This window comes from Neovison vison, chromosome 12 (genome assembly GCF_020171115.1).
Source record: "Neovison vison isolate M4711 chromosome 12, ASM_NN_V1, whole genome shotgun sequence".
Taxonomy (NCBI): domain Eukaryota; kingdom Metazoa; phylum Chordata; class Mammalia; order Carnivora; family Mustelidae; genus Neogale; species Neogale vison.
In genome coordinates, this window is record NC_058102.1 from 136,555,432 (window position 1) to 136,582,408 (window position 26,977).

At 40.3% G+C, this 26,977-nt stretch overlaps 2 protein-coding genes across 9 annotated transcripts in view; one reads left to right on the forward strand and one right to left on the reverse strand.

Annotated features, from left to right (window-relative positions):
- Positions 1-1,816: 1,816 nt before the first annotated feature.
- LOC122891050 lies at positions 1,817-15,368 on the reverse strand. The gene is made up of 7 exons (XM_044226428.1): positions 15,358-15,368; positions 14,747-15,166; positions 13,797-13,956; positions 13,522-13,647; positions 10,932-11,050; positions 9,281-9,415; positions 1,817-1,970 (listed from the first exon to the last, which is right to left on the reverse strand). The coding sequence occupies exons 1-7, from the start codon at positions 15,366-15,368 to the stop codon at positions 1,964-1,966; spliced, it is 978 nt and encodes a 325-aa protein (XP_044082363.1). The 3' UTR covers positions 1,817-1,963.
- WAC (WW domain containing adaptor with coiled-coil) overlaps positions 14,117-26,977 on the forward strand; it is an 80,239-nt gene continuing 67,378 nt past the window's right edge. For 2 of the 8 annotated variants that reach the window (XM_044228398.1, XM_044228403.1), the window contains exons 1-3: positions 15,304-15,411; positions 15,839-15,875; positions 17,467-17,662. In XM_044228398.1, the coding sequence (XP_044084333.1) occupies positions 15,371-15,411; positions 15,839-15,875; positions 17,467-17,662 (274 nt within the window). In that variant the 5' untranslated portion in view covers positions 15,304-15,370. Of the gene's footprint in view, positions 14,165-14,735; positions 14,818-15,291; positions 15,412-15,567; positions 15,587-15,838; positions 15,876-17,448; positions 17,663-26,977 lie in introns of those variants that run through there. The other 6 variants (XM_044228400.1, XM_044228401.1, XM_044228399.1 and 3 more) reach the window with 6 other exon arrangements.

Consider the following 26,977-nt stretch of genomic DNA (forward strand, 5'->3'; position numbering starts at 1 on the left):
GTTTGAAAGGCAAGTAATGAACTCAATTATGTATATTTCAAATCATACATTTAAGGAACACATGTGGAGGTGTTAGGTAAATATGCAGTTGGATACTCAGGCATGGGACTCAGAAAAAAAGATCTGAGCTAGATCTACAAATTAGTCAGTCATCTGTATATAGACGGTAGCTATACACAGAAACCATGGGAGTGGATAAGACTGACTGAGGAAAAAAATAGTGAGGAAAAGACCAATTTTTTTTTTTTAGTTGAGATAAAATTCATATGACATAAAATACACTATTTTAACTATTTGAATGCACAATTCAGTGACTTCCAATATTCATTCACAATGTTTGCAATCATCACCACTAAATTTGAACATTTTTATCACTCACCAAAGAAAACCCATATCCATTAAGCGGTAATTAACCAGTCCTGCCTCCCATTACTGCTTGGGATCCTCTCCCTCTCTCTCTGCCCTTCACCCTGCCACACACTCTCTTTCACTCTCTCTCAAAAATTAATTAGTTAGGGTGCCTGGGCAAATTTACCCTGGCAAATAGTAATACTGCTTTATACATCTATGGATTTGCCTACTCTTGACTTTTCACTTGAATGGAATCATACTCTATGTAGCTTTTTGAGCCTGGCTTCTTTTACTTAGTGCATTTTTCAAGGAAGATCCATGTAGCAGTGCTTCATTCTGATTTATGGCTGAATAATTCCATTGTATGGATACCACAATGTGTTTATCCATTCATCTGTTGGTGGCCATTGAGACTGTTTCTACTTTTTGATTATTATTTGGCTATACACATTCATGTATAAGTCCAGTTCGAATATCTATTTTCAGTTCTCTTGAGTGTCTGTTTAGGAGTAGTATTGCTGGGTCATATGATAATCCAATGTTTAAACTTTTAAGGTACTAAGTGGCTGCACTGTTCTACATTCCTTCTAGCAATTTATGAAGGTTCCAATTTCTCCACATTGTTGCCAATACTTGTTTTCAAATTATAGCCACTCCAGTGGGTGTGAAGAGGTATTCGTATTTACTTTGCATTTCTTTAGTGGCTTACAATATTGATCATCTTTCTATATACTTCTTGGCTGTTAGAATATCTTCCTCAAGTCCTTGCACATTTTTACATTGGGTTGTCTTTTTATTGATGACTTACTGGGTTAGAGACTGTCAACAGACATATGACTTGCAAATACTTTCTCACATTCAATGGGCTCTTTTTCTTGATAATGTCTTTTGATACATGTAAGTTTTAAATTTTAATAAAGTCCAATTTATCTACTTTTAATGTTGTCACTTGTGTTTTTGATGTCATATCTAAAAATCCATTGCTAAACCCAAAGTCATGAAGGTTTACCCCAATATTAACTGAAATTTCTATAGTTTTGCTATTACACATAGGTTTTTGATTCATTTTGAGTTACTGTTGTGTGAAGTAAGGGTCCAAATTCACTCTTTGTAGGCTGATATGCAATTTTCTCCACAGTATTTATTGAAAATACTATTCTTCCCTTAATGATGTCTTGATAGCTTTATCAAAAATCAATTTGACCATAAATGCATGGCTTTATTTCTGGGCTTTCAATTCTATTACATTGATTTATATATCTATCTTTCTGCCAGTACCACAGTGTTTTCATAACTGTACACTTACAGTAGGTTTTTTAAAAGATTTATTTATTTAGCTAGAGTGCATAAGTGGGTAGAAGGGCAAAGGGAGAGAAGAAAGAGAATCTCAAGTAGACTCTGCACTGAGCATGAAGTCCAACGGGGGCTTGATCTCACAGCCCTGAGATCATGACCTGAGCCAAAATCAAGAGGTGGCAACTTAACTAACTGATCACCCAGGTGCCCCTGTAGTAAGTTTTAAATTTACTACAGTAAGTCCTCCAGATTTGTTCTTTTTTAAGACTGTTGGGGGAATCTCTTGTTATTCCATATTAATTCCAGTGTCAACTTGTCAATTTCTGCAAAAAAAAAAAGCAGTTGGAATTTTGGTAGGTATTGCAATGAATCTGTAGATCAATTTAGGGAGCATTGTCATTCTAATAATATTAAGTCTTTCAATATAAAAACACAGACACATCCTCTCATTCATTAGGTCTTCTTATATTTCTTTCAACAATGTTTTGTAGTTTTCAAAAAACAAAACAAAATGAAGCAAAAAGACCCCAGTGTTTTGTAGTTTTCAGTGTGCATCTCCTATACCTCATTTAAATTTATTTCTTCATATTTTATTCTTTTTGATGCTGTCAATGGAATTGTGTTGTTAATTTCATTTTTGGAATATTCATTGGAAATGGACAGAAAAACAACTGTTTTTTTTTAATAAAGATTTTTATTTATTTATGTGACAGACAGAGATTACAAGCAGGCAGAGAGGCAGGCAGAGAGAGGGGAGGAAGCAGGCTCCCCGCTGAGCAGAGAGCCCGATGTGGGGCTCGATCCCAGGACTCTGAGATCATGACCTGAGCTGAAGGCAGCGGCTTAACCCACTGAACCACCCAGGCGCCCGAACAACTGATTTTTTATGTTGATCTTGTATCTTATGATTTTGCCAGATCTGTTTATTAGTGGAAATAATTTGCTCATGGATTCCATTTGGTCATGGTAGATAATCCTTTTACTGTGCTGCTGAATTTACTTTTTTCTTGAGTTCTTTGTAAACATACTTATTAGGGATCTTGGTCTGTAGTTTTATTTTCTTGTGTTGTCTTTGTCTGGCTTTGGTATCAGGGTAATGCTGAACTGATAGAATGAGTTAGGAAGTGCTTCCTCTTCATTTACTTTTTGTGTGTGGGTGAGAGTTTGAGAATTTTTGTTTTTGTTGTTTTAGAAGAGAGGAGGTGGGTTGGGGAAGAGGCAGAGCATGAGAGAGAATCCCAAGAAGGCTCCACACCCAGCATGGAGCCCCATATGGGGCTTGATCCCACAACCCTGAGATCATGATCTGAGCCAAAGTGAAGAATCAAACGCTAAACCAACTGGGCCCCCCAGACTGGTGGTGGTGGTGAGGTTTTTAAATGTTTGATAGAAGCCACAAATGAAGACTTATGGTTCTCAGTTTTTCCTTTTTGGAAGTTTTTTGATTACTGATTCAGTCTCTTATACTGTTATGTCTATTCTAAGTCAGTTTCAGTAGTTTGTTTCTAGGAATTTGTTTCATTTAGATCACCTAATCTTTTGGCATATAATTGTTAACAATTCCTTTTATTTCTATAAAGTTGATAGTAGTAGTAGCAATGTTCCCACTTTATTTCTGATTGTAGTAATTTGAATTTTCTTTCTTTCTTGTTCATTCTCTTTAAAGGCTTGTTAGTTTCATTGATGGTTTTCAAGGAACCAACTTTTTTGCTTTCATTGATTTTTCTGTTTTCTATTGTCTATTTCACTTATCTCCCCTCTTATCTTCATTAGTTCCTTCCTCCTGCTTGCTTTGGGTTTCATTTGCTTTCCTTATTTCAATTCCTTAAGGTTAGGTTATTGTTTCTAGATCTTCTTATTAAATGTAGGCATCTACAGCTATAAATTTCCCACTGAGCTCTGCTTTTGCTGCAGTCCATGTTTCATTACGCTGTATTTTCTTTTTCATTCATCTTAAAGTATATTAAAATTTCTCTTGCGATTTATTCTTTGACACATTCATGGTTTAAAAATGTCTATTTGTAGTTTCATACCATTGTGGCCAGAGAAAATACCTGATGTGATTTCAGTCTTTTGAAATTTATTGAGACTTGTTTTATAGACCAACTGATACTCTATACTGGAGACTGTTCCACATACAATTGAACTATCTTGGAATATCTTCTGTCTTTTCGCTTTCAACTCATAGGGTTCTTTAGTTCTAAAGTGAGTCTCTTGTAGATGGAATATAATTAGAACATTGAAAAAAAAATCCATTCTGCCAATCTCTCTGTTTAATTGGAATTTAATGTATTTACATTAATGTGATTAGTGATAAGGAAAAACTTAATTTGCCATTTGCTTCTTCACATGCTGTATATCTTTTATGTTGCTCAATTCCTCCACTACTGACTTCTTTTGTTTTAGATATTTTTTAGTCTGTCTTTTGTATTTCTTGTCATTTGTTTTACTACATTAGTTATTTTCTTAATAGTTGCTCTAGGGATTATAATTAGCAACCTATAATAATCTTAAGTAAAAACCAACTTAGTTTCAAGGGCATAAAACATCTTTGCTCTTATGTCTCATTCTCTCTTTTGTTATCACAAATTACATCTTTATACATTATATGCCCAGGGACAAAGATTTATAATTACCATGTTAGTAGTTGTATTTTATTTTTTATTATTATTATTTTTTTTAGAGATTGTATTTATTTATTTGACACAGAGAGAGAAATCACAAGTAGGTAGAGAGGCAGGCAGAGAGAGTGGGGGTAGCAGGCTCCCTGTTGAGCAGAGAGCCCAATGCAGGGCTCCATCCCAGGATCCTGAGATCATGACCTGAGCCAAAGACAGAGGCTCAACCCACTGAGCCACCAGGTGCCCCAGTAGTTGTATTTTAAATCATACAGGAAAAAAGAAGTTACTAACCAACAATGCATTAACTTTTTTTTTTTTTTTTAAGATTTTATCCATCTATTTGACAGAGATCACAAGCAGGCAGAGAGGCAGGCAGAGAAATCTCGAGAGAGGAGGAAGCAGGCTCCCTGACAGGCAGAGAGCCTGATATGGGGCTCGATCCAAGGACACTGGGATCATGACCTGAGCTGAAAGCAGAGGCCTTAACCCGAGCCACCCAGGCGCCCCTAACTTTTTTTATTATTAATTCCCCCATACTTACCTTTAACCGTGCTTCCTCATGTGGATTCAAGTCACTATCTAGTGTCCTCTCATTTCAGGTTAAAGAACTCTCTTTGGTATTTCTTGTAAGGCAGGTCTACTAATGACGAATTCTCTCAGTATTTGCTTATTTGAGAATGTCTTAACTTCTTCATTTTTGAACGGTAGTTTTGCTGGATACAGAATTCTTAGCTAACAGGGATGCTTCTGTGGCTCAGTCAGTTAAGTGTCTGCCTTCAGCTCAGGTCATGATCCTAGGGTCCTGGGATTGAGTCCTACTTCAGGCCCCTTGCATAGCAGGGAGCCTGCTTCTCCCTCTGCCTGTTGTTCCCCCAGTTTGTGCTCTCTCCCTCTCCAACCCCTCTCTCTGACAAATAAATAAATCTTTAAAAAAAAAAAAGAATTCTTAATTAACAGTATTTTTCTTTCAGCAGTTTGAATATGTCATTCCATTGTTTTGATTTTTATAATGTGTGAAGGGTAGAACCAAATTCTCCTCCCTCCCTAGACTTTGTTGTAGCTGCTTACTGTGGTTGCGGTTGTCTGTTTAAGGATTTTTCCAAACTGATTCTGTGAAGTCTGTATCTTTCCTTATGTGTGACCACTGAAATGTCTGTTCTGTTGGCTCAGTGGTCAGCTAGTGATTCAACAGAGATTTCCTTAAATGCCTATAACTAAAAGAAAAAACTTCCAGGAAAAACTTCCATAAAAAATTTCCAGGTTTTGTCAGAGGGCTCTTTCCAGGTGTGTTTGGGCATGACTTTATCATTCAAATGGGCAATTTATAAGTCTGCCTTATCTTTCACTTTCTATCTGAGCAAAGCCTAATGTTAGTCAGAGGTGAGACTTTAGGAATTTTGAAGTTTTTTTCTGTGCATCTGCTCCACCCTAGATATATAAGTAGCCCTTTTTCAACATTTTATTTTTAAGTAATCTCTACACACAGCATAGGGCTTGGACTTAACAACCCTGAGATCAAGAGTCACATGCTCTACCAACTGAGACAGCCAGGTACCCCCAGGTAACCTTTTAGACTCCCAGGAATATGTAGGAGCTTTTCAAAGATTTTACTCTCCAAAGTATCTCACTCTTCAGCTTTTCTTCCCAGGCTTTGTGTTTGCCCCAATTGTCATTCCTTTCTCCAACTGGCAGCAGCTAATAAACTTACCTTTAATATGTCCTGGGTAGTCACTTCTGCCTCAGGAAAGTTCTAAGTTAGGCAAAATAAGGGCAAGCCCTTGCACCAGTCCTTCAGGGAGTCACCAGACAAGTCAAAATAAAATCTTACAATTCTTTGAAAAGAAGATGCATTCTGCTACCTCTGGCACCAGGAACCTACACCAGAAATGTAGGCTGTTGTCCAAAACTGCCACTGAACTGGGGATGAAGAAATGAGGCTAGGGTAAGTTTCACTAACATAAAGCTCTCCTACTAGGACCCAATCACCTTGTTCTTGGTTAAATGTTTGCCTGGTTATTGTAATCTTTCACTAATTTCCAGAGTTCACATAAACTTGATTCTGATAATTTTGGCCAAATTATTTGCTGTTTATGTGGAGAGATAGGTCCTTGGAGTTCTAGAGTAGCCATTTTTAGTGATGTCACCCCCCAGGGACTGATTCTTGGAGGACCTCAACATTTGGTAGTGGAGTAGAGGAGGATGAGTCTGCAAAAAGGAATGAGAGGAGCTGCCAGAGGGAGAAAGGAAACAAGGAATGTGCAGTGTTGTAGAAGCCAAGAGAGAGATGTAATGCAAAGAGAGGAGATATCAAAGCCAATATTCTAAGATTCTAGGAAAAAGACTGTAAAATGTTTGGTGAACACAGGTACATAGAAGTCATTTATGACTTCAAGACTAATTTTCAAGAAATAGTCTTTTTTCTTTTCTTTTTTTTTTAAGTGATCTCTACATCCAACATGAGGCTCAAACTTATGACTTTGAGATGAAGAGTTGCATGCTCTACCAACTGAGAAAGCCCAAGACTATTTTTCAACAGGCTGATACTGGTATTTTGTGCAGGATAATTCTTAAATGTGAGAGACTGTCCTACAGATGGCAGTTATGTTAGGTATCCTTGACTTCTGACCACTAAACACCAGTAGCACCTTTCACCCTTAAGTCATAATCAAAAGTATACAAATCAAACCCCAAAAGTACTGCCACATATCTCAAAATGTCCCCTGGAGAATTAGCACTATCTCTTGAAGAACCACTACATTAGGAATCTCTATTTTGGTGATATTAAAGGGACAGGTGTCAGATGATTGTAACCTAGAATATTAATAAAGGGGTGCACAATGAAATTAGTGAGATGCCAGAGACAAGGCTTACTGGAAATTTGGCTGAAGTGAGGAATGGGACAGGGCAGTGTTTATTCTAACACAGGATTCAGATGTGTTTAAAAACAATGGATATGATCCAGATAAAAGGAAGAGTTTAAGTATACAAAGAAAGGGATACTTGTTAGTGTAAAGTAACTCAAGAGGTGGAAGGAAAGTACATGTGAAGGAAATGGCCTTAGAGAGGAAGTTTAACTCCTGTTTTGAAACAGTGACCTTAGGACAATGCAATAGCATCCTAGGTAGTTTCCCTGCTTCCTTCCTTACCATATAGACTATTCTTAACACAGTAGCCAGCATCACTTTTCTGCTTTTAACTCTCCTAAGGCTTCTCATCTCACCCATGATGAAAGCCAAACTTCTTATAATGGCTTATTAAATCCTTCATGATCTACCCCTTCATCCCCTTCTACAACCTATTTGATCTCATTTCCTAAAACTCTCCCCCTGCCATCACATTTCACCCCACAGCTTTCCTTATTATTTTTACACACCAGGCTCATGCCTCTAGACATTTCTTCTTGCTGTTCCCTTTGCCAGGAGGAGTATGCCTCTCCAAACACCCATACAGCTTGCTCTCTCACTACCTTCAAGTGTTTGCTCAACTGTCATCTGCTCAGTGACTACTCCATTTAAAACAGTACTCCTTAATCATCTCCTTCCATTCTTCTTCATAGTCCTTGCTACTTTCTGAGTCATCATATCACTTATTTTATTCCTGTCTTTCCCCACTAAAATGTAAGCTCAAAGGCCAGGGGGATCCTGGTTCTCTGGTTTCTTTGTATGGTTCATTGATGTATCCCTGGCACATGGTGGGTACTCAATACATTGTTGAGTAAGTAGGGAGAAGGATGACTATAGGTAGATTTGCAAATTTGGAAGCAGGAAGAAATTTCCCTTTGGTGGCTTCAGTTTGGGAGGAAAGTGGTGATGTTATCTGCTGAGAGTAGAGGGGAGGTAGTAAATTGAGGGGGACGGATTTGAGGAGAGCAGAAGTTTGAAAACCTTACTGAACTGGTGAGAGAGTTGAAGAGAGAAATAAAAGATTGCCTAGATGTACTGGGAATTCATTTGATTTTGGTGATCATGAGATTTTAGTTGAATCAACCTATTGTATTGTCCAATAGTCTTCAGCAGTGTGCGGTTGCTCACAGGCACTGAGAAAGTGAAAAATTAGGTTAATTCAGGCTGAAGTTTTGCTAGATACAGGCAAAGGGTTTAGGGTATAGTTCTCAGTATTGGCTGTACCTTACTATCTATCAGTTGGAAGGACTTTAAAAAGTGGCCAGTTTGTACATCCAGAGCTTAGCTCTACTGCCTCTACCTGAGTAAATAAGGAACTGTGGATCTATTGATCATTTACATTATTATCTCTGCTTAAAAAGATACATAATATACTGATATAGTGCTGTCCTGGAAAATTTTACTCCTCTTTTCTAAATAGTAATTTTTGTGGCAGTTTTCCTATTTTATCACATCCTTGAAGGAAAGCCTCACATCACAACTCAGAACTCAAATTGGTCTCCTTTTAGTTATATATTAAAATATAAACACCAAGGGTGCCTGGGTGGCTCAGTGGGTTAAGCCTCTGCCTTCAGCTTGGGTCATGATCCCATGGTCCTGGGATTGAGCCACGCATTGGGCTCTCTGCTCAGCAGGGAGCCTGCTTCCCCCCCCCTCCCATCTCTGCCTGACTCTCTGCCTACTGGTGATCTCTGTCTGTCAAATAAACAAATAAAATCTTTTAAAAATATATAAACGCCATGGAAGCAGAAACCAAGTGAATTTGCTGTATTGCGGAAACATGATACACAGGTCAATAATTGTTTTGAATGAATGAATGACAGTCACCAGGTGCCAGGTGCTGCACATTTAAGTGATTTCATTTACTTCTGACAAATAGCCCTCTACCCTATCAAGCCAATTTTAGAGATTAGGATGCATTATCTCTGAAATTTCTGTATTTTGCCCAAAATCACACTGCTAGTCAGTCAATAATGTAGCCAGAGCTCTACTTTATGTCATTTTGATTCTAAAAGCCATAGTTTTAACCACTATACTATCCTGTCTGAGAGGAAGTGAAGGACAGAGGAAACAGAAATGAGTTTAGGTAGAGATCCCTGGGTGGCTCACCTGGTTAAGCATCTGCCTTTAGCTCCAATCATGACCCCAGGGTCCTGGGATTGACTCCCCACATCATGTTCCTTATTTGGCAGGGAACCTGCTCCTTCCACTTGCAGCTTCCCTGCTTTTGTGTGCTCTCTCTCTCTGATAAATAAATAAAGAAAAGAGTAAGTAAAAATTTCAGAGAATACATTCTTATTTTGTGATCCTTTAGAAATTCTGGAAAAACATCACCTGGCTCTTTTTACAACCAAAAGCTTGAGAACTTCACTTTTTGATTCTCTATGAATAAGATCACATTAAAATCATGGTCACCTACAGCCTACATGGGCTGATAGTTCTCCCCCTCTATTGGTTAGGTGTTAATCTCCTCATTGAAATATATGGGTCTTCTGCACACTTAAAAACTTGTAATCTCTCAGCAGAGAGGAATGAAAACAATCTAAGATTTGCTATATATGCAAGTTTATATAAATTTTCAAATGCTATCTAATACAGTATTTTATCTGTATTGGGAAGAGGACAGCTTTTACCTATTCATGACAGTAGGACTGGACTTAAAACATGTCATTTCCTCTTAACAATGAAAAATATTTTGCTATTTCCTTTGTAATTTTGTAGGCAAATATCCTTTCACTCAACAAATGTTTATCTGATGTCACAGAGATATCATTTTAGTGAGACACAAAAAATAAATTAAATATATATTATATGGCAAATAGTGAAAGAAAAATAGAGCAGGGTGAGAGAAAGATAGTAGTGGGGTACCATTTATATAGAGTTCTCAGAGGAAAGACCTTTCTGAAAAGGTGAGATTTAAGTACAGACCTAAAATAATACACTGTGAACCAAGTAGGACCAAAGGGGAAGATCATTCCAGACAGGATAGTAGCACAAAGCTTCTCGGACATGCTTGTTATATTGGAGAAAAAGGAAAGAGAGTGGTGGGGGCGGGGGAGACTGAGCAAGTAAAAAAGTCACTGGATATGAAACCAGAGATAATGTGGATGGGGGTAGTTCATTACAGACCATGGTAAGAACTTTGGCTTTTATTCTGAGATGGGATACCATTGGTGTTTTGTTTTTTTTTTATGATTTTATTTATTTGAGAGAGAGAGAGAGGGCGCGCACAAGTAGGCAGAGCGGCAGGGAGAGGGAGAAGCAGGCTCTCTGCAGAGCAGGGAGCCCATCCTGGGGCTCCATCCCAGAACCCTGGGATCATGACCTGAGCCGAAGGCAGCTACTTAAATGACTGAGCCACCCAGGCACCCTACCATTGGTGGGTCGTAAGACAGAATTATACTTTTAAGAGATCACTCTGACAGCTGTGTAATCTAGTAGACCCTGTGAAAGCACGTATAGAAGTTGATGAGTTAGGAGGCCTTTACTACTACCTAGGAATAAGATGGCAACTTGGACCAGAGTGAATGTGATGGAGGTAGTGAACAAAGATCAGATTCTGAGCCTATCTTGAAGATAATACTGGTGGCATTTGCCGATGGAGAGGATGAGGTATGAAAGAATCAAGGACTCCAAAGTCTCTAATCTCAACTGGAAGAATGGAGTTGCCATTTCATGAAACAGGAAAGACTTAATCAGGATTTATTTGGGGGCAGTGGGAATGAAGAGTTTGATTGTGGGCGTATTAAGTCTGCGATACCTGGACATTCGAGCGGTGCTGTAGAGTAGGCAGTTGATTGTGAGCCCAGTGTTCAGGGGAAAGTTACAAGCTGGAGATTCAAATGAGTTTCCTTTAGCCAGAGACATGGGTAGGATTGCCTAGTGAGGGAGAGAAAGAGAAACAGTCTGATCCTGATTTGAATCTTGGGGCACTCTAGCTAGCATTTTGAGGCTAGAAAATTAGGAGGAACCGGCAAGAGGGCTAAGCAACAATCATTTAGGAGGGAAGAGAAGGGAGAGAATGGAATCCTGGCAGGCCAGATAAAGAGCTTCAGGAAGAGAGTAATTCATCAGCTATGTCAAATGCTGCGGACAGGTTAAAGGATATGAAGATGAAGAAATAAAAATTGGATTTGAGTGCATGGAGGTTGCTGTTGATATTGAACAGTTTAACAGTGGAATATGGAGGCCAAGTCTGATTTGTGGATTTAAGAGACAGTAGCAGAAGTGGAGAAGTTTGTATGGAAGAGCAAATCAAAGCGGGGAAGGGGGAAGTATTTGGAGGGTGATACAGGTTAAGGTTTTTTTGTTTTTGTTTTTTAAATGATGGTGGCTATTAAGACATGTTTATAAGTGACAGGTGATCCAGTTGAGAGGAAAAATATTTCTAAGGAAATCATACAATTCCAAGAGTAAAATGGAACTCAAGGAAAAGGTGGCAACTTTGATTTTAGGAATTTTGACAGTTTATCCATAGTTAGGAATGTAGCACGTTATTCAGATTTAGAAAGGTTGGTAAGGTGCAATGGTGAAAAGGGAGCTGTTAATGATTTTTTTTTTCCTATTTCCCTAGAGAGATAAGAAGCAAGATAATGCCTTATTCAGAAAGGGGAGTGGGAGGTTTTCTTAGTTTAAAAGTGTCATATAGCCATTTAAGGGAGCTGGGTAAATGGATTAAGGAAATTAGACTGGGTGGGGGTGTGTGTGTGAGGAACGTAAGGAGCCCTTCCAGAGTTAGGAGGGCTGTTTTTCTCCAGCCAAGTTCCACTGCCAGCACACAGTGAATTAACCAGGATTGTGGTTTAGACAGGTAAAATGGAGGAAAAAAGAAGGGAAGGATGAAGGTATTTGTAAAGAATTTATAACAATGGATAATGGAATCTAAAATAGGCCCTGAGTTTTTTAAAAAATGGGCATAACATTTGAATAGGTCCTTTAGTACGCAGTTGATTCTTATTGGAGGTAGTTCTGTTAAGTCACTGTGAATACTGATCTGCTCCTAGGGAAAACAGGGTTAGGTTCCTGAAAGACTTAGGTCACATTTCCATCCATGTGTTTTTACTTAGATGGCTTATTTTATATATATTGTTGATTCCTTAACACTGAACTCATCATGGCCAAGGGCACTAATGATAAGCCTGAAAGTTCATCTAGAACACTATTTTCTCCACCAGGCATACCGCATCCTTTGTTTCGGATTGATTACTAGACAGCACTTCAGCACCATGCTTGGAGGGCCATTTAGAAAAGCAAAACCACCAATAAGCATGAAAAGTGCAAAAACCCTGAAAATATATATATTGTGAAAAATACATTTATTTACAGTAGGAGAGCAGAATTAACCAATGTTGTCTTGTTAAACTCAGCTGGGAATGCTACATTTTTTGCCACTCTGTGCATATCCATGACTGCTATGCATACTGGTGATTACAAATTTTAATGAGTAGGCAAATTTGCAAATATAGGATCTATAAATAATGAAGACTATATTGCCTCCTACAGTTTCCTCATTTGCTGCTTTTGATCAAATGTAAAATATCAGGGGCACCTGGCTGGCTCAGTCGGTTGAACCTCTCTCTGCCTTGGGCTTTGGTAGTGATCCCAAGGTCTTGGGATTGATCCCCCACATCTGGCTCCCTGTTCTGGGGGAGGGGGTTGGGCGTTGTCTGCTTCTCCCTCTGCCTGCTGCTCCGCCTGCTTGTCCTCTCTCTGTGTCAAATTAAAAAAAAAAATCTTAAAAAACTTTAGAGAAAAGCAAACAGTATATATCAAAATTTCAGCACACCATTACCATCAAGAAATTAGTAATAAATTTTGCTGCCAGTTTTCAAGAAGTTTCTATATAAAATGTATGTACTACTTTGTGTACTCTGCAAAGCTGCTATCTTCTATCTTCTATGTGTTACAAAAGCGTTAGAAATTGCACCCTAAGGGGTGGCTGGATGGTTCAGCCCCTCGGAGTTCAACTCGTGGTTTCAGCTCAGTGATGTCAGGGTCATGGTATCCAGCCCTGGGTGGGGCTCCCATCAGCAGGAATATGCTGGAGAGTCTTTCCTCCATCTTCCTTCCCCTCTGTTCCTTCCTCCCCTCCCCCATGCTCTCTCCAAAAGAAATAAAATCTTAAATAAAAAAGAAATTGCACATAGGACTCTAGGTTTTTGATTTTTTCCCCCATTTCAGTCATTGGCAGTCTTTTTAATTACCGATTGCTCATGGGGGCATTAAGTAGGCTTTCACTGGTTCTCAAAAACAGCAGTCAATTATCCTAACACCTGGCAGGTGGATGTGACAAACCAGGCTACGTAAACATTTGTCAATTGTGATTTCAGGACCTCTTCCGCACATCATACCTTCTCTTCATTAGGCCCAGCTGTAATGTAGCTTGTGGGATACCAAATCAGTCGGTTACTTTTTTGATACTGGTTTTTGGTGGGATCGTCTCTCTTCTGGCTTGTTTCCTCTTTTACCTTTTTATTCTATGCAAAAATGTATTTACTTTATTACAATCTTTTCGTTAAATTAGTGCTGTCTTATAAGGAATTTAGAGCAGGGGGGAAAATCCCACCCGAGTATCAACCGCCACCCTTCCAGTAAAGCTTAATTTGGGGCGATATACTTGACTTGCCCCCTTCCCAATTATGCCAACGCCCGTATTGTGCCCGCCGCGGTCTACAAAATCCAATTCGTCGCAGCTTCGCGTAGCACGCCCGCTGCCTTTATTCACATGCAGAACCGCCGACCGAATGAGCGCTCTTTCACCAAAAGGCTTCGGCGAGTTGGAGGAACTAGAAGAGAAAAATGGGAAATAAAGGAGAGGGTGGGGAGGACACAGCGGGGGGTGGGGGCGGGGGCGGGCGGAAAACAGGAAACAGGGATGAGGCGGTTCACCACCTTCCCCCAGTAACCCATTCCCGCTCGCGGCCAGCCTCGGTTTCCATTCACCGCCCGGAGCGGCGCTCCCGCCTCTCGCCGCGCGCGGCCTTCCCGCATTCGGTACGCCACCCCTTATCTGCCGCGTCTTTCCTCGCTCGGCAAGCTCGCCCTCCCGCACGCTTCTGGGGGTAAGACTTACTTCTAACGGGCGAGCTCCAGGCGGCCCCGGCCCCCCGAAGGCCGCCCGCGCACTCGGCCGCCGGTCTGAGGCAAGTGCCCAGGCCCGGGCTCCGGCTCCCGGGAGCGGGCCGCACGGAGCAGCGGCGCGCTCCCCACCTCCCCGAGCGCAGCTGCCGTCGCTGCCGGCCGAGGAAGCGCCTCGGCACCCGCCCGCCAGCCGCCTAAGCCGGGGTTTCCGACCACCCCGCCGGAGCCCCGAGGGGCGGGGGCGGGCGGCCGGAGAGCTCACCCAAGGGCACCCTCCCACCCCCGCGCCTCCGGGCGCACGCGCAGCAGCCGCAGCCGCCTTTATTTAGTCAGCGATGGCTCCTCTCGCGCCCCACCGTCCTCCTCCCGAAGGCGGCTCCCACCCCGCGCACCCCGGAGCCCCCGGGACCAGCCTCGAGCAGGTCCCCGAGCGGGACTATCCCTAAACTGGAACGGCAGCGGCCGGACTTGGGCGTGAGGAAAAGAAGCGACAACCGGAAAGAGCTGACGGGTCGCGAGGAGGCGAGCCAGGCCTCAGAGGAAGAGGAAGGCCGGGCCGAGCCGAGGTTTGCCGAAGGCGGCGTTCCGGAGCCGCGCGGGGCGGGGAGGAAGGCAGAGGGTGGGAGAGGAGGGGCGCGGCGGAAACTGCCGAGGTTTTCCGAAGGCCGCGGCGTCCGAGTTGCCCGGATGTAGTTGGTGGAGCGGCAGCGGCGGCACCAGCGGCGGCGGCGGCGGCAGGAGGCGGCGGCGAAGGACCAGGCAGCGGCGGCGACGGGGGGAGGAGGGGAGGAGGCGGAGGAGCAGGAGGAAGAGAAGGCGGAGGAGGCAGTAGCTCTCCGCGGGGCAGAGCCGGACGCGTCTTCTTGCCCCCCCTCCCCCCGTTCGCCGCTGCCGCCGTGTAGTTGGCGCGGCTGCCTGGGCTGAGAGTGAGCGTGGTGTCGGCGGAGGGAGATGGCCCGGGAACGCCGGCGCCAGTAACGGGGAGGTGCTGAGAGTCGCCGAGGGCGCGTCGGGCCCTGGTGCCGGTGCTGCCGCCCGCCCGCCGCCTGCGCGCCCGCCCGCCCGCCTCTCGCGGCCGCTCTCCCCCTCCCCCGACACACACTCACAGGCCGGGCATTGATGGTAATGTATGCGAGGAAACAGCAGAGACTCAGTGATGGGTAAATTGTCTTTTCGTTTCGGGCCGGGCCGCAGCGCGGGCGGGGGGCGGTGGCGGCGGCGGCGGCGCGGGGAGGGGGGGGGCTGTTCCTCCTTATCTGGTGCTGGCTGAGCCGCCATTTTTGTTGTTAACCCTGATCCGGATCGGGCTGGGAGGAGGAGCAGCCGCGCGAGCAGGCGAGGACGGAGGGAGTGTGGAGGCAGCAGAGGGCCGGGTTCTCGGCGTTTCGCCCTGGTTCCCGTCTTTCAGCCGGCTGTGTGTGTGCGGGGTGTGTGTGTGTGTGTGTGTGTGTGGTGTGTGGGCTCGTTGCCGGTAGGTTTGGTAGGTCTCCCGCGGGGAGGGGCTCTGGGGGGGGAACCCGTTTTCTTCCTACCCCCCCACCCCCCACCGAGGTGTCTCATATCGCGTTCTCTCTTCCTGTTTTTCAGCTGTCACGACCGGAGGGGGGACTCGCAGCCTTACCAGGTACCAGCCGAGGCCGGGGTGGAGGGGTGGGTGGGGGGACGGAGGGGGAAGGGAGGAACTGCTACTCGAGCGCAGGCTTCAGAAGTCGCTACAGGCCCTTCGGTGCAACAAATCTGAAACTAGCACCGCGGGTCCCCTTAAAATTTTGTGTTTGGTTCTGTTAGCGCTCCCCAGCAACGTTTAGTGGCATATTTTGACAGGTGACTGGAGGAAGTTCAGGGTTTTTTGTTTTATTTTATTTTATTTTATTTTTTTAAAGAAAAAAAAAATTAGTCAGGGAGGACCTAACTCGATTATTTCGGTGTGAAGGAATCGAAGAGATGAGATGATAGGTGACTTCTGAGCCATATTTATTGTATTTGGGAACTAAAAGTTAACGTAACGTTACTTAAGTGAGATGGAAAGCTTAAGAAGAAATAACTAATTGATTTTCAACTCTTAAATGTGTCTCCTAAACTATCCCTTCCCCATTTTAATTGTTTTTGGTGCAAATAGTTGAGTTACTAGTGAAAGAGCTGTTCTCTTTGTGAGAATTGAGATCTTTGAGTACTTGGATAATTCGTTCCATGGTCAGAAGTCTTTTTGTGGATCATTCATTCTAGCATAGATGGTTCTAGGTAGGTAGGTTCTTTTTTGTTACTGCGGTTTCTGCATGTAAAGTTTTTAAAAATTGGGATAAAAGTGGGCCTTGTTCTGAGGTGGAAATCTCGTAAATGGTTGGGAACTATCAGATGTCACCAGAAATAACACTCTCCACTTTCTACACCTTAAAGGAATTAAAGGAATTTCTAAGCTGATAGTTATGTTACCGGTTAGCATGAGTTCTTAAAGCTCAAGTTAGAAATCCTAGGTCCTTTGATGTGTAAAACATTGTTCATTATGTTTGCATAGCCAGAAGATTAAACCCTGTTGAATCTGCTTTTCTGAAACCTACTAATTAACACTGGTTTATTATGGTTGTCTTAAATGTGTATTAGAATCAAACTAAACCATTGTGAGGAAGTTCCATTAAATTATGTTAGAGATATCCACCAACATTTTTATAACTCGAAATTATTTTCAATACCTGTGCAAGAGTAGGTAAGTTAGATGTGAAAGGGGTTTTTTTGGATCAAAAATTGGTGAAACTGATGGTTGCTTTTTTTTTTTTTTTTTTGTAGGTTTGTAGAAACATGCTTATTCTTAATGTATACTTGTATCTGTGTGTATCAGTTGTAGAACACAAGGTTACATTAGTACTCAAGATGAAACTAGTACACTAGTTTCTACTTTGGATTAAACTTTGTTATTCCCAGAAAAATTTATTAAGGACTTAATGTATCAAGGTGTTGGATTTTTTTTTTTTTTTGTAGTTAAAAAAATAACAATGAAAAAAAATTTTTTTGACCTGATTCATTCAGGAAGCTTTAGACTTAGTCCTAGGTATTTAGGTGTCTGAATAACTTAAAGACAGAATTAGAAGTAGAAATTTTAATTTTATTGGTAGAAGTTCATAAACTGAAGTTAATATGCCAATTTTTATGATAAAGTCATCTAGGAAGTTTAAAGTTTAATTTTTTCTCTCTTTTTTTGGGGGGGTGATGTTTTACAGGCACTTAAGTATTCATCGAAGAGTCACCCCAGTAGTGGTGATCACAGACATGAAAAAATGCGAGACGCCGCAGATCCTTCACCACCAAATAAAATGTTGCGGAGATCTGATAGTCCTGAAAACAAATATAGTGACAGCACAGGTCACAGTAAGGCCAAAAATGTGCATATTCACAGAGTTAGAGAGAGGGATGGTGGTGAGTAGCTTTTTTGATGAAACTTCCACATATACTTAATAGCTCTTTGTAAAACAGTAGGTTGCAGTGATATTTCCCTGTATGGTTGTGTCATCAAAGTATTTTATTTCTGTCAATTCACTTAATAAACAAGTCACTCTAGAAATAAGGTATTGAGCTGAGCATCTTAAAATGGATACCAATGGCTTATAAGAGAATGTATTTATGAATATAACTTATTAAATGCTTTGTTAACGATGAGAGAAATACAGGACATTTTCCCAAGAAAAGAAATTTATCACCTTTTCAAGTAAAGTCTTAAATTTATTTGACTCCGTTTGAGATTCTTAGGTTTAAATTTATTTTTATAAGGAGTTCAAATGTGATTCTTACTGATAAGTTATGAATTTAAAAGCTTAGTATGGTTTTTGAGATTGTTTACAAGCTAAAAAAATGACCTGTGATCAGAAAATTCTTTTGGGTTTTTGTTGTTTGCATTTAAAATGTTGTTTTCCGTATTCTCCAGGATTTTAATAGTGTAATTTTTATACTGTGTTCATACAGACATTCAACTTTTTAAAAGTTAGTCTCCTTTCTTTTGTATAGTGCTGTTATTCAGTTATTACCCTGCCTCAAGCTCTTTGTCCTAGGAGGCTAAGAAAAAGTAAACACATTCTGTAACTATTTTCAGATTTAATTTGCCTAGAATTTACCAAAAAATCAGATTTCAAGTCTAAAGCATGTATTGAGGCACAAACTATTTTCACTGCAGTAAATAAAACATTGTGTTTTTTCCCCATCATAAGATCTTCTATTGCTTGTGTTTGAGATACATATATACAACAATTGTGCTTTCGGAAGCTTCTAAGGAAACTCAAATGAGTGCCATGTGGCTTTCTGTCCACGAGCTTCTCAATACTTTGTTCAGTTTTTAAAAGTAGCCTGCATCTTCTGGTCCTCTTTTTCTGCCTCTTAGGATGGAGATAATTTTTATTCCGTGAAATCAGATAATCAGAAACACAGGTCTCCTCTGTCCATAGTTACTGGGTTGAGGAAATTAATAATGGTCAGAAGATAGCGTTGAAATGAAAGAATCTTGGTGCTGTATGGAAGGGGGATACAGTTCTGTTGAATGTAACTATAACTTTGTGCTACTTACGCAGATAAGTTAATATTTTGTATATAACCAGTAGGAGGTGGGTTTGGTTATTGAAGTGTTAAAAGTTCTTTGATGGCAAAATTACTTAAACTTAATATTTTTAATTTTGTGGGTAAATTTTCTAGTGTTAGATAGGGTTCGAGATGATACTATTTTCGGTTATTCTTCTATAGTGAATTTCATTTTAAATGTTAGCTCTTGGAAGGCAGGTGCTGTTTGCATTGTACTCTGCTTTATTTCTAAAATTTTGGTAGTTGTGACAGAATAGGATGCGGTACTTAATCTCCTTACAGATAAGTATCTTGAGTTTTCTTTTAGTGATTGTGATCTTGTTCCTATATCCTCTGTGTCCAGATCTGGGAAGAAGTCAGTTTAGGCACCCTGGGAAAGTTCTGTAAATGCTTTCTTCGAACATTCACAGTTAATCATACCTGATAATTCCTTTACAAATGAAATAACCCCAAGACTATTCTGTGGCTTATTCATTCAACAAACACGGGGCAGCAGTTTTGTGGTATTCCTGAAAGGAAAGATAAAATGTCATCCTGGCCTTGAGAAACTAGTTTGAAGGGCTTTGACCCTTGGCCAGCTAGTGGTGATTCTAGCTGCTAACTTTTTCTGTACTCCTTTTTTTTTTTTTCTTTCCAATTTTGATTTTAATTTTGCTTCCTATATGAACTCTGTGTACTTACTTCTAGGCTTTTAGTTTTCTTCTGTTTGCATCTGGTTGCTGATGGTTCATTTGTAAGAGACTTCTAATTTTTCTGATACAGTCATTTGCTAAGTTAGGCCCCACTTTCTGATTTGCTTTTTAGCTGTTTATCTGCCTCCCTCTGGAACCTTTTAACTAGTAAAATAGCTCCATTTCTAGCTACCACTTCTGGTATGCCTGACTGCCGTATTCCTTAATTATGATGTATGGGTAGTAATAAATATGAACTAGAGATCTCCATCCCGGAGTTTGGAGTGTCTGTTAAGATGTGAAGTGGTCATTCTTTCCTCATTTAATACTTCTTTAGTCTTTATTCATTGGCTCCCATATTTTCTTTTATCGCTGATATGTGTTTGAAACTTAATTTTTTAAAGTGTGTAAATATGATTTTTTTTATAGCCATTTGTGTTTTTTTAGATAAATTGTGATATATATGAGTATTCATATATGTAAAGTCAGAACCATTTCCCGAAGTTCAGCACAGTGAGTTGGATTATCAGTGCACCCGTGTAAGTAACTTAATTTAAAAACAGGTTATGGGACACCTAGTTAACTCTGTCAATTTGACTCTTGATTTCAGCTCAGGTCACGTCTCAGGTTGTGAGAGCCAGCCCCACGTTGGGCTACAACGCTGGGTGTGGAGCCTGCTTAAGATTCACTCCCTTTTCCCTACCTTCCCCCTCTCCCTCTTTAACAAAAACAAAAACAAAACTCGGGGTGCCTGGGCTGCTCAGTTGGTTAAGTGACTGCCTTTGGCTCAGGTCATGAGCCTGGAGCCCTGGGATTGAGTCCCACGTTGGGCTCCCTGCTCAGTGGGGAGTCTGCTGCTCTCTCTCCTCCCCTCTTTCATGCTCTCTCTCTCTCAAATAAAATCTTTAAAAAACAAACAAACAACACAACACAACAAAAATCCTGTAGCGGCCCCTGGGTAGCTCAGTGGGTTAAGCCTCTACCTTCCGTTCAGGTCATGATCACAGGGTTCCAGGATCGAGCCCTGCATTGCACGTTTCGTTGGGCTCTCCGCTCGTCGGGGAGCCTGCTTCCCCCCTTATTGCCTGCCTGCCTGCTTGTGATCTCGGTCAGATAAATCTTTCAAAAAAAAAACTATTAAGAACAGGATACTGTATTGTTTATTGGTCTAATATCCAATACATTATTTTCATTTTAGGGTTTAATTTTTTTTTACTTTTTTTTTTTTTTTTTAAGATTTTATTTATTTGACAGATCACTAGTAGGCAGAGAGGCCAGTAGAGAGAGGGGGAAGCAGGCTCCCCGCTGAGCAGAGAGCCCAATGTGCATGCTTGATCCCAAGGCCCTGGAATCATGCGAGGGCAGAGGCTTTAACCCCCTGAGCCACCCAGGCGTCCCCATTTTGGGGTATAAAAAAAAGACCTTAAGACTTTAGTAAATGTTTACTAAATTAAGAGCCTAGGTGATTCATAACTTTTTATTTATTTATTTATTTATTTATTTATTTATTTTTTGTAACTTGCATTTTCAAAGCTGGTTAAACAAATGTACTCAAAATCAAGTTTGGGCTTCACTGGCATCTGTCTACATCACAGTGTATTTTTTACATTGATGACTAGATTTCTTTTATGGCACATTGGCATTCCTTGGAAAGTGCCAGTTTGGAAGTAATGTATAAAAGGACTTCAAGTAATTTACTAGGAAAAGTAAAAGCAAGGAGGCTTGTCAGTTGTAGAAATCTTTAGTTTAAAAAAAGACTTACTACAGGGGAACCTGGATGGCTCAGTCGTTAAGCAACTGCCTTCTGCTCGGGTCACAACCCTAGGGACCTGGGATCCATCCCTGCATTGGACCCCTTTCAGGGCTGGCTGAGAGGAGCATCTCTGGCTCTTTGCTTAGCAGGAAGCCTGCCTCTCCCTCCCCCCCTCACCCTGCTTGTGTTCCTTCTCTTGCTGTGTCTCTGTCAAATAAATAAAATCTTAAGAAAAAGAAAAAAGACTATAGCATAGTATGTACAATTTAGAGAATTAGATTTTGTCCTTTCTTGGATTTATTAAAGAGAACGTAGGTTATTATAATTTAAGGGATGTTAACATGAGTATAAATTAAACGATTCTTTAACTTGGTGAATCAAGTTATTCTTATATATTTGGGAGTTATTTGCAAAAGAGTCTTTTTTTTTTTTTTTTTTTTTTTTGACATTCAACTCATTTTATTTAAGTGATACTGGAAACCCACATCTGGGGTAAGGGAGAGGGTTTGAAACAGAACACGCAAAACAGTCTTCTAAAAAAAATAATCAAAAAGTAAGAATCTTAGGTACAATCATTAGATCTGTTTTTATAGCTTAAACACGTTTTTAAAAGTGCAGCTGACATCCAAACCGCAGAAGTATGAGCATACAGTACGTGTTGAATTTGTACTTTCGTGGAATTTTAAAAACACTTTCTCTTAACTTAGTGAAGTATGTTTTTTTGAGGACTTGTTTTAAATGATGATTTTACCCACATAACTTTAAGAATGATGATAGTACAGATCAGTTTAGGAATGAAGGTATCTTTACAAGGATTCTGGAAAGCTGTTCTACAAAACTTAAACCTCTTGGGGGTTGTCCCATTTTTCACATCCCTTTCAGAACTATTTGTACGAAACTTAGATTATGATACATTTGGAATACTTGTCAGAAATCTCTTTTTGGGGGGAGATAGCTTAACTCAATTGACTCCTTGAAAATTACTCTTCATTGGCTTCCTGAGCATTTATTTAGATATCTTCGAGTACAAAGTAAAATTGCTTTTAGTGGTTTTAGTAACCATTGTTTCTACAGACTTGAAAAAATTACTAGCGTGCATAGTAAAAGTTTTTATCTCGTTTTGTCATTTAGCCATATTTGGAGATATTTGGAAATGTATTTTCATCTAATTTTCAAACAAAAGATACTATGTAACATTAGAAGAAATCGTTCTGTAGGGACTATTTGGGGATAATGGATGCTTTTTAGTTTTTAAAATATAATTTAAGAATGTTTGAATCTCTTCACCTTGGGTGATAGGCTGATATTTGTGTAATATGCACAGCTTATGGTTCTTCAGGCAACTTTATGCTTTGAATAAAATGAAATATGTTTTGCATTTGTAATGCTAGAAAGCCTTATAAAAATTAACAGTCACATTTGATCCTCCTGTTGCTCTTGGAAGGTAGAATAGGTAAACCATCCGTTTTACAGTTTTACAAATGAGAGAAAATTTACTTGTGTAAAATTAAACAAATAGTGGCAGATCTGATTCTAGAAATTGGTCTTCTCTGGTAAATTGTTTACAGTGTCAGGAGACATATAGGCATATCAATAGCTTATTTGGTGGGTTTTTACTATAGCACGAATTAAAGTCATATCCTCTTGTATCTTGATGCTTTCACCCAACTTCTTGGTGGTTGTGTCTAACTTAGTCCTTATCAAAGCCATGGCATTGACATTGGCACTATACGTGTGTGTAGTTTTGAACCAAGATAGCACATCAGTATTTTACTTTTTAAGTGAGTTTGAAAGTGTGCCAATATTTTCGTTTAGAAGCAGCCATTTTTCTCAGGCCTTTATATTCAGACATTTGTACTCAGAGCAACTTGGGAGATTTCATACAGAAGCTAAAGTTTACTAAAAGCTTGGATTTCAGTCCAGTGAAATAGGAGATATTACCTATTTTTATTGACCAGTGCTTTATAATAAGATAATAGGCAGATATGTTTGCCTTGGATCTCCATAGTTCACTTAAAGACCACAGGAAATAGCTATTCCATTTCAAGAGAAACAGAATAAGCTTGGCAGGTTAGTGGTCCTGATAATTTAGTTTTTGTTTTAAGAAAATACATACCCACACCCTAGACATATATGCATGTATTTGAACACCTCCATCATTTGTCTTAATCATCACTTTTTAACATTTTTGTTGTTGTTATTGTTTTTAAAAGATTTTTATTTATTGGACAGAGAGATCACAAGTAGGCAGAGAGAGAGGAGGAAGCAGGCTCCCCGCTGAGCAGAGAGCCTGATGCAGGGCTCGATCCCAGCACCCTGGGATCATGACCTGAGCCGAAGGCAGAGGCTTAACCCACTGAGCCACCCAGGCGCCCCGACATTTTTGTTGTTTTTAAAGAGATGGTTGGTTATATATTGTTACTGATACAGTGGTATTTCTTTTTTTTTTTTTTTTTTTTTTTAAGATTTTTATTTATTTGACAGATCACAAGTAGGCAGAGAGAGAAGGGAGGCAGGCTCCTCGCTGAGCAGAGAGCCCGATGGCAGGGCTTGATCCCAGGATCCTGAGATCATGACCTGAGTGGAAGGCAGAGGCTTACCCTCTGAGCCACCCAGGCACCCCTCACCTTGATCTTCTAAGGCAGTCTTAATTGATCTGTTTTTTAGTTGTGCAAGATATATTTAAAATATTTGGTATACCATACTAAGGATTTTTGGCCCATAATTCACAGAAAACTAGATTATTTCAATGTTAAGTGTTGCTCATTGTCTTCTGTTGTGCAGAATGGTTTGTGTATGTAGATTTATCATTTTGTTACGATGCTGGAAAGTGGGAAGTAGCAATGAATTGGGGCGTCTTTACAGGGATTATGTATGTAGGACCACATCTGTAACTGTTCTGCTTCTGGAACTCTGTACTAAGTATTGGAGATACTATCCATTAATCATTTCAAGACCAGTTATGTAGGTCTTGGAAATGTCTCAGAAGAGTTCTTTTCTACTTTTTTATGGGATGCTTCATAATTTTGAAAACGCTTTTATACTGTTTTTCATCTGATCCCAGAACAACCCTTTGATGAAGATTTTTCCTGTTTAAATGGGAATACTTCGGACTGTTAGTTGAAGGTAGAGCTAGGGTGTTAAATATAGCTAAGAGCCTAGCTTTCCAGTTTTAACAATTAATAGTAGCTTAAATACTTCACTTGGATTGTAGTTAAAACCACTTCTCAGTGCTTCAGATACAACCATTATACTCCTAGCTACCACATTCTCTTACCAGGACTCTGCAGAAGCCTTCGAATGGTGTTCTTTTTTGCATCACAGAGTTACTTCCCCCATGCAGTCCACAGTGGTCCAGTTAAAATGCCAGTCAGCTCACATCACTCTTTTTCTGAAAACCATCCAGTGACTCCCTGTTGTTAGGAAGGTGTATAAAAGACCCTGTGTAATGTGGTGTCTGGGTGTTTCTTTAGCTTCCTCACCTACCACTCTTGTCCTGGTTTGTGCTGTCCTGTCCTGGCCTTAGAGAAAGAAGTTTGTTTTTGTCTCAAGAGTACTGCATTGTATGCTCCTCTCTAGAACATTCATCTTTTTGTGTGTCCTTCTGGTGTGCTCTTCAGTGATGTGCTTAAATGTCACCATCTCCCAGGGGCCATCCCTGTCCTTCCCGATCACTCTGAAATAGCCATGTCCATCACTTTCCGTCCTTTTCACGGAGTATTGTGCCTTGTACTTAATATGACTTGTGTGTTCCTGAAAGTCATCATGCTATGCAAAATCCCACCACAGGATTTATGGGAAAAATGTAGGTAGGGGCACATGAAAGAGACAGGAATCCAACGAAAATCATTGCATGACATATTAAATGATTAAGGAATACAGTTAAAGTTCAGTAAACGTAGTACTTTATGTTCTGAAATGAGCTTGTGGGAGGTGGGCATCTTCTGAAAGGGCTGCAGCTTGTGAGTTACTCTGAAGTGATGGAGGGAGGGGTATCTGAACCCTCTGAAAGTTGTTAAACTAACTGATGGATATGATTTATAACTCATAGGATGAATTGAGGTAGCTGGCAGATGTTTGGGGTGTGTGCCTTGTAAATTCCTATGTAGCTTGGTTCGTCTGGGTACAGCTAGTGTTTCTCACAGGTGAAACTGCTGATAAGTGGGAAATTTCGTGTTATGCTCAAATAATTTCTTGATCTATCAATAGTGCTGGAACAAATGTGTATTTTTCAAATACAAGTGTTAATAGCTGAACTGATTATATTTGAGCTTTTCTTTGCTTGTCTTCTGTGGAATATACTCTACCAGAAAGAACAGGGAGTGAATTTATTTTGTTAACTTGTATTACTCTTGAATAGAAGAGTGCCTGACATCTTGTAGCATTTCAGTAAATGGGTGGCTAGAATAATACTGGAATTGTTACTATGATTTAAGGGAAATGAAATTGTAGTTTTCTGGAACAGTGCTTCTGAAACTTGAATGTGTAGAATATTCACCTGGGGATCTTGGCTAAAATGCATATTCTAGTTAATGTGAGCCACCAACGCAAATTACATGTGTGGTTTTCTAGTAGTTCCGTTGAAGTAAAAGTATAGCAAAATTAATTTTAGTGTGTTATATCATTTCAACATGTCATTTCAACATGTACTTACTGAATATCATTTCAACATGTACTTGATATTTTTAAAGCTATTAATAAGATTCTTTATCCCTCCCTCCCCTCCCGTAAAGTCTTTGAAATCCAGTATTCTACACTTTTTAGCACCTTTCAGTTTGGACTAGCCACGTTTCATGTGCTTACTTGCTATATGTAGTTCGTGGCTATTGATTGGACGGCACAGTTCTGGAGGATATGACGATTTCTCTTGGTCTAGCTTCACACATACCTCCCTATTTCCCTAAAATTTTTCATATGCCTGATTTCTGAAATACCATGTAAGTGCAAGGTATGGTTAGAGTTAATGAATCCTTGAACTATATACAGTGCTCTTGTACTAAAATTTTTCTCTGGTAGGACACATTGATCATAGAAAAATTAGAGAAAGGAGGAAAATAAAACTGCCTTAAATCCTGTCATTTGGAGTTAAAATAGTTTTCATAAGACACTGTTCTGAAATATCAGAAAGATTTTATAAATAGCTTTTCCAGGGCGCCTGGGTGGCTCAGTGGGTTAAGCCGCTGCCTTCGGCTCAGGTCATGATCTCAGGGTCCTGGGATCGAGGCCCGCATCGGGCTCTCTGCTCAGCAGGGAGCCTGCTCCCTCCTCTCTCTCTGCCTGCCTCTCTGCCTGCTTGTGATCTCTCTATGTCAAATAAATAAATAAAATCTTTAAAAAAAAAATAAAAATACATAGCTTTTCCAGAATTTTTATTAAAATGGTTTCATATTCTGTTACGCGTTTTCTTGGGGTTTTAATATTTGTGTAGTGGGTTCAGTGGACACTTGGTATGGACAGTATCAGAGGACTGAGTAGGAATACTTTCTAGTTGATTCTTAGATACTGATACTTCTTTCTATTCTTAACAATGTGTTGAAGTCTTCTTTCAGCTAAATTGATGTTTGAATCTAATCTCTGATAGTTCTAGCTAGGTACACTACAAAATCTGAGTTTCTCACTCCCTTAGGATTGTTGTGGAAATTATGCATCTAAAACGCTTTGAAAGCACATAGCTAAGTGCCTGGACTGTGACACCCTAAATGGTTAGGTTTACTCTTTTTCCTGTGACTAAGTTAGTGTCAA

What these genes read in the sequence shown, in the direction of transcription:
- LOC122891050 (XM_044226428.1), bottom strand. An exon ending in TTGGCATAATTGGGAAGGGG is followed by an intron (nt 13,648 to 13,796) that starts GCAAGTCAAGTA and finishes ATTTTTGCATAG; the next exon opens with AATAAAAAGGTAAAAGAGGA. An exon ending in AGCACCGCTCGAATGTCCAG is followed by an intron (nt 9,416 to 10,931) that starts GTATCGCAGACT and finishes TTTATTTATCAG; the next exon opens with AGAGAGAGAGCACACAAAAG.